We start from the raw sequence: 11,420 nt of genomic DNA on the forward strand, positions 1-11,420 counted from the left end.
AATTACTCAGTTCCCGTGAAAGATTATTATAATTTACGTATAGGTTAATATTTATTAGATAAACAACTACTTGCCAATTAGAAGTATATTTAAAAATAAAAGTTTAAAAATAATTTTATATTTTTGAGTGCGGACTGTTTTATTCAGAAATAGCTCACAAAGCGTTTGTCTTATTCTGGGTTAAGTAGATATATTTTAATGGTTTCTTACAATATTCTAACGACAATTTTATTGGCGTGTAGAGAAACAAATGGTACGTTCAGAAATGGTATAATCTTGAATTTCACATATTTTGAGTTACAAAATTTTTCTCTATTGTTTTCGGTATTTATATGTTCTGGTATTTAATTATAAGTTTCTAATCCCAATAGCAAAGGGACTACAGCGAATTAAATTAAATTTTGAAGTCGGGGGGTAATCTTTGGCGTGGACGCAAACGCTCTGGCCTATCGTAACGTGGTAACAGGTATTTTCTTTGACAAAAATACTTATTTCTCATATATACAAAATAGTATTCCAAGGTAAAATGGTTAGAATACAAAAATAGTGTACTCAACGAAGAAAAGAATTTTTCCCCAGTATTACAAATAAGGACAAAATATGGAGGAGATCCCAGGTTCAATTCCCGGTAGGACCAAATTCAATAATGAACTTTTCTAAATTCGCTCGAGACTGGGTATTCTAGGGTAGTGCCACAGAGTTAATGCTGTTGCTCTTGTACTCAGGAAATGTCCAAGTTTGAAATCTGTATTTTGACACTTTAGTAGCACTAGAGCTCCTTGTGAAAATGTTCGTCCAGAGAAATAGTACCTATTCTGCTGCCATGAAGAAATGTGAGCATTACTTACATTACTGCGTTCCGGTTTGGAAGGGTAAAGGGTGCTTGTGACATTACAAGCACATGATTCTTGTCAACTTATATCTTAGAAGAACGGGAGTAGTGGCAATGCCCCTCAGATCTTTGTTATTTAATATTTTAGCGGCACTGCAATTTTTACGGACAGGCGTGTCGCTTACTACCAACTTGTTCGTCCCGTCACTTGGCGTAATAAAAAAAGCTTTTTTCTTATCATCCTGATGGACCGCCATCGCTAGCTGTCAAATCAATCTAACCAATGAGAAAAAATCCCATTGGCCAAACAAGTTTAACCACCAATCTGTCCAAAGGGAAACACTGGTTATTAATAAGATTGGCTGGAACCATTGACTTACAAATAAATGGACGAACTTACAAATAAATGGACGACGGGTCTAATACAAAAACCACGAAAAAAATGTCCCAAGTCAACCTATTTAAACGTAGTGACATGTAAAGTATTAAAAGCACATTCGTTGAACACACACACACAGACGTTCAATTTAAATTGTAATGTCATCGCAGCACTGTCTAATTTTGCTTGCTTCGCTGTCAGTCGAACAAACGAAGACTAAAGCGGGAATGACGCTCTGTATACGATTTTAACGCCCTATAAGTTCAGACACTTTTTAGCGCGGACCCGACGTCCATATATAATAGGGGTTAAAGTATGAAATTGCCGAAATGTACTGAAAATCTAAATTGTTTATTTTTTAAATTTTTAACAAATTTATTTAATCAAAATAGTTGCCATTATTATCTATACATTGCTGCCATCTAATGGGAAGGTTATTAATGCCTTTGCGATAGAACTCCGACGATCTAGACTGCACAAACTGTGTGAAAGCATTTTGTACTGCCTCCTGGGAAGAAAACTTCTTGTCACGTAGATAATTGTCCAAATCACGAAAAAAATTGTAGTCCGTTGGAGCAAGGTCTGGTGAATACGGAGGATGACGAATGGTTTCTAACTGCAGTTCCTGAAGGGTCAAAATGGTTTCTCGTGCTGTGTGAGGTCTCGCGTTGTCGTGGAGCAATAATGGTGAAGATCGATTCATGAGTCGGGGCTGTTTTACTGCTAGTTTTGTCAACATGGTTCGAAGTTCGGCACAATAGACATCTGCCGTTATTGCTTGACCAGATCGGAGAAAATTATAGTGAATAACACCATGCTGAGACCACCAAACAGTTACCATTACCTTTTTATTGGTAAGTTTTGCTTTAGGACACTGTTGTGGCATTTGACCTGGGGTCAGCCATTGCATTTTTCTTTTCCGGTTATCATAAAGAATCCACTTTTCATCACATGTTACAATTCGATCCAATATTCCTTCATTTCTGTACCGGTTCAACAAGGCAACACAAGTTTCAACACGCGTTTCTTTCTGCAGATCAGTCAAATCATGAGGCACCCATTTTTCGTATTTTTTTATTTTATTGATTTGACGCAAGTGAGTCAATATTGTGGGTAAGGTAACGTTAAACCATGCCGCTAATTCCTGGGTAGTTTGACTAGGATCGGCTTCCACTATCTCTCTTAATTCATCGTTATTCACCTGTGTGGGCGGTCTTCCTCGTGGCTCGTTCTTTAAGTCGAAATTTCCACCACGAAAGCGTTTAAACCAAAATCGCACGGTGCGTTCATTAGTAGACCCCTCTCCAAACGCAGCATTGATATTGCGGGCTGTTTCTGCCGCGTTAGTTCCGCGTCGGAACTCGTATTCAAAAATCACTCGAATTTTCGCAGTATCCATCTTTCTTGTCTAAATTGAATAACAAAAACAATTGAAAGTCGATATTCAAATATTTCAAATTTAAAAAAAAATCACAGAAACCATTTGAAAAAAGTTTCATTCGAAAACCTCAAACCATGAAGATTCTATGAAAATTCAAAGAACCTATTGCAATAAAACGGCAATTTCATACTTTAACCCCTAATATATAATTGTAAGTCAATGAACCAATGGGAAAAAATCCCATTGGCCAGACAAGTTTAACCCCCAATCTGTCCAAAGGGAAACACTGGTTATTAATTACACAATTATTAAGTACACAATTATTGTTAATTTAGGCAAGTGCACAAGAAAAATAAATTGCTTTAATTGTTGTTGAATACAGTTTATTAAACAATAAAATTGCTACAATATAAGGTATACAACTAATACAAGTAAAGACGATATTATTATAAAATTACTTTGTTAACACAAGTTATATAATATTTTTGATATTTAACGAATTTTAATGCATGTAAAGCGTTTGTTGTCTGTGATAATGTAACATTTTATATTTATAGAAGGATAGATAGATAATAATAATAACGCATATTCATAGCCCCACTCTAGAAAACCTTGTATCGCGGGCGCCATGGACACACATAGACAATCACAAATTACACGAACTCACGAGAGAAATAAATGTAGGCCATACAAATATTTCTCCCGGCCCGGGAATCGAACCACGTGGTAGACCAGCACGGCAATCCTTCGATCACTGAGGCAGTAAATCAGGAGGCAGTATAGGAGGAAAATTAATGTTATACGCGTTATTAGTTTATATCACTACCTGTCTAAGACAGTTGTTTCTTGACACATAAATAAGCCTAGCTCTAAAATATCTTGCTAAACTAAATGTTACTATTATTGCTAAATAATAATGTACTCCTGATATTAACAGAACGTCTTTTATTTACACTATCCAAAATTGCTAAAACTTGTCCTGTTCACTTTTCCATTTAGTTGTTATTTTTGTTTTCTATTAACCTTTAAAGGATAATATTTGATAGTCGTTGTCCTTAAAATGGCTTTTAATAATATCCTTCCCAAATTTTCACCGCTTGTTCAAGCCTTTTTGGCCTACTCTTTAACGTTCTAAGTAATTTGTCAAAGCCAACATCCGTCGGATGGGCTAATCGTCTGAATTTGGCCGCGCTGTCGTCGCTCTTCCCCCAACAAGCTTGAGATTGATTAGTTCTGGTACAATCCCAGAGATCAATTAGCTAAGAGAATTTCAAATTGTATTGTTAAACTAATTTCTTGCATCAGCCAGTATATTTAAATTTATTCCATGTATATTATGATTTTGAGGTTTTTAATGGTTTCTAATCGTCCTGATTTTCCTCTAACGCTGAATAAGTGAATGCAAAGGATTCTCTTAGCATTATATTTTAATATTTGTAATAGTCTCAGAGAAAGATCCTTTATAACAGATTGACCGAACGTTTGCAGTTAATGCGTGAAGTCAATCTCGACTGCATGAAGTCGGTTTCAATTGCATGCAGTGAAGTCATTATCAACTTCATGTAGTCTAGGTGTCGGATAACGATTGCATGCATTAACTGCATGCAATAGAAACCGATTTCATGCAGTATATAATGCGTGAAGTTGATTACGACTTCACGCATCAACTGTTACTGCAAAAAATTAGTTTTTCAAAATACAAATCCTGTTTCAGTTTCACTGTAAAAATAAATCATTAAAATAAATTATATCTAAATCAAAATATATAGAAATGTTAGTTCACTTTTTGGCTGTGTTGGTGCGGTTGTCGTCACTTGTCTCTAAGATTAATTGAAGAGCTCCACAATATAGCAGTGTAGATGAGATTCAGATATAGATCGGGCCTTGTGTTAAGATTATAGGATTAAAAGTGATTTATCCTAAACAATTTAAGCATACGTTCACTTTATTTATTTAATGGAATTACGAAGTTGGTAGTACGAAGGAGGTGGCACCGGTGGAAAATTATAATCATACTTCCCTTGTTTATTATCCTCGAATAATGCCCTCCAGAGATTTTCCTTCTCCTTCACGCGGATGCTCTCTTCAGCGCAAGCCACAAACGCCTCAAAAAATTCCAAAAAAGTCATTTCGACATTTAAAGTTATAATTGTTTCGTTATATTGTATTTGTGGAAATATTTGTGCGAATATATTGACCAATGTATACGTAGAAAGATTGGAGAAATTAAAAAGAACTAAATCGTTACAACCAGCAAATTTGGGTCCATCGAAATTCCTTGTATAATTTTCGAACAGAGGTATGTCGTCTGAAATTACAAACATTTATTGTATGTTTATGTAAACACTTTATTACATAAGAAAACAAATTACAAATTTGAAACGTTAGTGTACAAAGGCGAGCTTATTCCACAAAGGGATTTCTTACAACTAACCTTTGAATAATTGAAAGAAAAGTCGGCTCGTGAGTTGGCAATAAAATTTATTAAATCATAAAAATTAACGCTACATACTCGATAATTACAAGGATAAATTTATTATATCAAATGTATATAAGAATACATAATATTAAGCAAATGTTGATGCACTAATACATATAAAATATATAGTAAAATAAATGTATAAAATAAAACTATAAATAAATATATGAAATTATATAAATAGTGTACCTAACACGGAAGATACAGCGGAAACCACAAATTTGGAATTAATTAGCAGTTTATGTACATTAAATATGCTCTCACATAAAAGTAGTACAAACTAGTCAATTCGTGTTAATATAACAATTAAAGAGTTATAAGTAATTTTTAAGAAAATCTTTAAAGATATTCACTTCACTGCCGACCTCATTTTACTATATTTTCAACAAAGAACGCGTTGGTATAGAAACTTAATTCAAGAAGGCACTCGATGAAAGTACGACAAGACTCGATAGGTTCTCTAGGTTCCCAACAGTCAAAAAGTTCGTAAAACATAATATATTTGATTAGTGTTACTAACCCATAACATAGCTGATTTGATCCGTAAATATATAGGCGTTGTGCCCTAGACATATGTCTTCAGGACCCTCGCAGATTTTCACGGGCGAGAATACTGTGTCACAAGGCAATCTTCGAACAGAACAGATGAATTTGCGCACGGTATGAGGCTCTCCTAATGTAAGGTACACGTCGTATAAAGGTTTTAGTGGAATAAAGGAGCCGAAACCAAAAGATAAACGTCCTGAAATAATATAATTTCTATTAAACAGGTAGGCCATAAAATGGTGGTTACATTTTTGAACGATCACTTACCACACCGTCGTAGGTATCCTGGCAACACGTCTTCATCCATAAATTTTCTAAACGCCGTTGCGACTATCGTATCGGGCCTTGGGCCTGGCAATACTTTGCGGGCGTATAATTTGGAAGCGACAGCTATTAGGCTTTGGAGGAATTGCCAGAAAAATATTTTCTTAAAAGGATTGTGTGGTGACTTAAAAAGCCACGCAGGGTTTGAAAAAAGTATTTTATCAATTTCAACAAGTGTCAATCCTTTCTTATGTATATTACAATCCCAGTAAAATTGCCAGAAAAACAATCTTATGAGTTGTCGCGAAGAGGAAACCGGTTCATCCTGACATATCTTAGAGTACTTGTCATAAATTTTAATCAAACTCGTTTGGTAAGTCTTGACTGCGTTGCCAAGAGCGATTTCTTCAAAAGTAAGCGTATTTTCGTCATACTCCGAATTTATCGTAATCACCTGTTTTAATTTCATATACTTTAGTGATTTATCTATTCCTACATATTTATTGTTTTGTATGAAGTCATTTATTAATGATATTTTGATTTCAGCCTCTCTGTCTAAGTTCTCATAAGCTTTCTCAATATGGTACCTCAATCCATAACCTTCGTTACAGATATCAAATTGCAAAGGTTTTAGCATTCGAACATTATCAGACGTCAGCTCCGGCTGATCGAGATTTTCAGGCTCTATTGCGATGTCATCGTGGAATAATTTTAGGCCTTGAAGTATCAGTCCGTCATTGGTGACCATTTTACCAATTCCATTTTTTTTGTTATTTCTAAAAGTTCCTCTGTAGTACGCACCCCATTTATAACCAAAATTAATTTTGCCTGCACCATGTCGTTGCCCCTTTTGGAAATTACCTCGGTACACGTTTATAGCCGGCAACGTTAAGGTATTGTTGCATTCTCCATTCCATATGTGAGTACCACATCCCGATATATGGCCATATATCCAGCCGCCTTCGTAAAACTGTCAATGGGGACATCATAGTAACATCACAGTGAAAAAATGTTGATGAAATTGTTGATTAATGAAAGAAAACATGGACAAACTACACGCGGGGAAAGGTCGACTTTGACGTACATGTCTTAAGATAATAATAATCCTTAACAAAATTCTTCAGATTAAATAAGTGGAGATTTGGTTCCACCTACACTTACAGGTCACACACACAGTCGTGATGGTATGTACATAATTATGTATGTTAGAAAAAGAAAATTATTCTTAATCTCTAAACGACCGAGAACGCAATGTTGCAGTTATTGTAATGAAAACTTACATCGTGATTGGGCCAAATCATTAGCCCTTTGCCATTTCTTACGTATCTATCCCACTCGCCTTCGTATCCGCTAACTGCGCAGTATTCCCGGGCTCCGTAGCCATGACGAACATTCTAAAGAGTTTTTTAAAAGTTTTTGAAATCCCCTGACTTCGCTGTTTGATTTTTTTTTAAACAGTGGTGGAATTTTAAAATTTTATTCGAAATGAAAATTTCAAGGCATTATACAGTAGAAGTTACTTACGTGTACCCAATCTCCATCGTAATTATTTTTGAATGTTCCATCGTAATACATAGTTCCCTTTCCATGTTTAGTTCCTTTGTCCCATTCTCCAATATAGGAGGACTGTTTACGAGAGTTTACGTATAACCCTTTACCGTGCCGTATATTGCCGACGAAGTCTCCTTCATACCAAGTGTCATCTTTCCAGCATATTTTGCCTTTTCCTTTGATCTCATTGTAATGGAATTTGCCCTGTGCGAAAACTATGATAAGTAGCACATCCATTAGAATATTATCGTACATATTACATTTTAAATAGATATTATGGTATTTGTGACAGTCCGCATGACAAGAAATTAATAATTAAAAAAAATATATATTACATTATTATTAGGAAGTGCTGAGTTTCATTATATATGACCCAAAAATGACAGTCGTAGATATACAAATATTTAGCCCGCTCCCTCTTTTCTTCTTTTATTACCGGCGAAGTGCGCATATAACAAGATTCTCATCAGCTTGTCTTAATAAATTGGTTAATTTAGGCATAATATAATATATCAGTCTACATCAATAATATTTTCATCTATTCGAACAAACTGTGTGGCTAGAATGGTTTTCCTGGCCTAGCTGTTTTATCTGACAAGGCAATGCTGTCAGTCACACTTCCTGAGTTACAGTTTCTTCCACTCCTATGAAAAAACGACCACATTCCATGCAGTTTCAATTATGTCAATTTACATCTTACGCTATTACAAATTTATTGAAATCAATATATGTGGGTTAAAGTAATCCAAAGTACAGGTAAATGTAAAGCAAGTAGCTCATCTTGGTGGCAAAAATAACGGCAAGAGTGACGTTCGAACAATTTGTTTTGGTTATAACTATATATATATATATATATATATAGCGAGGAAGACCTAGAATGGCGTGCAGTTAATAAATAGAGAAATTATCAAAATGAGCAGCATTGAAGAGACTACGACGAGTGGAAGAGTCTATACCGACAAGAGCCTAGTTCTTAAATATGATGATGTTCTTTAGTTACATGTTAGTGATTGCCAAATCGTTCATGCGTAATAGTATTCCTGTTTTAGAAAAACAATTTACTGTTTTAGTGTTTATCTATTATTTTTGGTGTTATCGTTCTATTTATTTTTGTTGAAATTTAATATTATGAAATATTGCATTGATTTTCCATTAATGGATGGCTGTATAAATAACCGACTTTCTGTTGAAAATTTTTCCTTTCCGAACCACTTTCCCTTGTGACAATACCAATTCTTCGTTACTGGATGGTACTAACTGTGATAAACCTGCTTGTTGATATGTAACAAAATTGTGAATAAATAAATATCATCAATATATGTACATATTCTTTGTTTGCATGTTTATGTCATAAAGTAGTAAAGAGTGCCATTATTATTCATCTGCGCTATTATTCATAACGCTAAAAGTTTCATTCGTTGTTATGCTAACGCCCGCAAAGTTTCTGAAGTATAACAACCATTTTAAAATATCAGGTGGGCCAGTTGTTTCAACAAAAGTGTCTATGCATGAAAAGACGATGGTTGTATTTCCAAAAAACGTAATGCTACCGACTGAAAAAAAAGTTATTTCTTTCTTTTCAGTAGTATTACATCGCTTGCCGGGTGAACCAATATTTTAAACTTACATAGTAAACTGTTCCATTAGTCCACTGGTAGCGACCTTCACCGTGCATATAGTTCATTGAAATATCACCTTCGTACCTATTACCATTGTGGAAATGGATAATAGCTCTCTGGTCCGGCGGAGAAAACCAAACTTGTTGCATTGGGTCGAGCTGTCGTTAAAATAATTTTGATTGGTGTAAACCAATAAATTTAATTTAACCCCTAATTTGCCACGCTTACACGGAGTATTTTCTTTAAGTGAATGGGACTGCTATTGAGGTACCACCTTACCAGCAAAAAAAAAAAACAATAATCGAAATCGATTCACAAATTGGAGTCATCGTGTAACATTCACTAAAAAAACGCAGTCGAATTGAGATCCCCCTCCTTTTTTTAAAGTCGGTTAATAAATAAATATAGACTTAAATATTTAAATGAAACGTACGTACTGTATAATCCACAACATCCATTATGGATACACTCTTTGTCGTCTTTGAACTTTTACCTGAAAGATAAACATTAAGAAATCATTATAATCATTCACCAATAGGTATACGTTTATTGCAATATCATAAGTATTATAAGTATGTTATGTAAAATAGTTTATCCAGGGAAGTACTGCCTAATTATGTCATGTGAGCATTACCGGTTTTGAAAGGTGAAACTACAGATACTTGGGATTTATCAACTTTGTCTCAAAATCCCCTTGCCCGAAATAATAAAACAATGCCCGTCACATAGTGGCAGTTCCCCTCAAATTTTTGAGATATTAAGCCCAGAGAGGCACTGTAATTGTTGTCGGTACGCGTGTCGCTTATCATTAAGCGAACAACTTGTTCATTACGTCACTTGATATCATAAAATATAAAAACGTACGTGTGGTTTTCTTTTTCTCTCCAATATCGCTTAATGTGTTACTTAAAGGAATTCTTGTAGCATTTTCTCCCTTTATTTCGATAGTTTTCCAAGATGTTACTATTGTATTCACCATAGCGTCAAATAGTAATGCGATTATCTCATTTCTTACTGAGTTTCGTGGTCGCATTATAAGAGTAGTTGATGACAGTGATGCCCTTACTGTAGATGGCGTAACGGAACCGTGTGAATTGGGTTTTGCTGTCATTACGCTTCCTTCCCTTCTAACCGTCTTTTGCATTCTGTACTAATTAGTATATGACAAAGTAACGTAATAATAATATTGCTTTAACTAAAATATAATTATCTACGATATTAAATTTATTTTCTAAAACTTAAAAGCTTGAGTTACAAATAATACTTAGGTAGCAAATATTTCTGATATAAAAAATATTTCAGAGGACTGACTTTTGTTGTGAGCAACAAATGACATTGACATTGACGCAACAACAGTGTATCAAGAAACAGCAAAAAGGTTTGCCTATATTTCAGCTGGTGCAAATATTAGCCTTACAAAAAAGCAATATGAAACTTGCGCATTTGCGGATAAACAAAGAGATAAAGAAAAATAAAGAGCAGTGGCAACCCATTGGAAGATCGATTGCTTTTCAATTCGAAGCGAAGACTCGAATACCTGTATGATTTTAATTTTTAAGTTACCTATGTGGGTATATTTGTAAATTTAGGTAATGTTTGTGATGGGTTCCCTACTTGAGCCTTAACCTTAGAGCTCACGATTCATAGGTCAATTGGACAATCGTGTAAACGTTTTCGAGCAATTAATGTTCGATCAAATGGCATTCGATCTCAAGTAGGGAACCCGTTTTGTGATACCTTTTGCTAACGATCAAGGAACACGTCGGGACAGAATCTCAATATCAAAGAAGACTCATGTCCCTTGGAAAACGTGTCAAGACTCCATCTCGCATTGGGGCAGCGTGGCGGTTTATAAATTAATAAATAACGCACACACTCAACATAGCCCCGCACTAGGGAAACCCTGTGTCGCGGGTGCCATGGACACACATATAGACAGCCACAAATTACACCCAAACTCACGAGAGAAATAAATGTAGGCCATCAAACATTTCTCCCGGCCCGGGAATCGAACCTGGGACCTCTGCGTGGCAGTCCGGCATGGTAACCGTTCGGCCACGGAGGCAGTTAAATTTATGGCCAAAACACTAGTCACAAAAAATATTCAGACCCATGGGTGGGTCGTATAATGAGTTGATGATGAAAATAATATGGCGGTGTTCACTACCTCATTTTTTTCAGACAAAATTTTATATGCGCTCGTACAAAATGTGCACCTTATGATTATTGCGATACTTTCAATCACTGTATGGGATGTTTTGCCTTGCTCTTAAAACATCTTAAAATCTCGTATCGTCTAGATCAATGCCATCTTTGTTTAAAAAAATCGTTGACCATTACCCGGTAACGACTTCTGTGATGCGAGCTCC

General features: G+C 35.2%; 1 protein-coding gene across 1 annotated transcript; it reads right to left on the reverse strand.

Annotated features, from left to right (window-relative positions):
- Positions 1-4,171: 4,171 nt before the first annotated feature.
- Positions 4,172-10,177, reverse strand: LOC113239681 (radial spoke head 10 homolog B-like). Its single transcript, XM_026476763.1, has 8 exons — positions 9,916-10,177; positions 9,489-9,544; positions 9,060-9,209; positions 7,406-7,636; positions 7,162-7,275; positions 5,885-6,851; positions 5,592-5,813; positions 4,172-4,900 (listed from the first exon to the last, which is right to left on the reverse strand). Exons 1-8 carry the CDS (start codon positions 10,160-10,162, stop codon positions 4,542-4,544), a joined length of 2,346 nt encoding a protein of 781 aa, XP_026332548.1. The 5' UTR covers positions 10,163-10,177; the 3' UTR covers positions 4,172-4,541.
- Positions 10,178-11,420: the final 1,243 nt, after the last annotated feature.

This window comes from Hyposmocoma kahamanoa, unplaced genomic scaffold (assembly GCF_003589595.1).
Source record: "Hyposmocoma kahamanoa isolate Upper Pololo Valley unplaced genomic scaffold, ASM358959v1 114, whole genome shotgun sequence".
Lineage (NCBI taxonomy): Eukaryota > Metazoa > Arthropoda > Insecta > Lepidoptera > Cosmopterigidae > Hyposmocoma > Hyposmocoma kahamanoa.

Excerpts from the sequence above, each read along its gene's own strand:
- LOC113239681 (XM_026476763.1), bottom strand. The coding sequence starts at position 10,162 with ATGACAGCAAAACCCAATTCACACGGTTCCGTTACGCCATCTACAGTA. Across the intron at positions 7,276-7,405 it reads ACGATGGAGATTGGGTACAC|AATGTTCGTCATGGCTACGG; the intron begins GTAAGTAACTTC and ends AAAACTCTTTAG. Across the intron at positions 5,814-5,884 it reads AGGATACCTACGACGGTGTG|GACGTTTATCTTTTGGTTTC; the intron begins GTAAGTGATCGT and ends ATATTATTTCAG.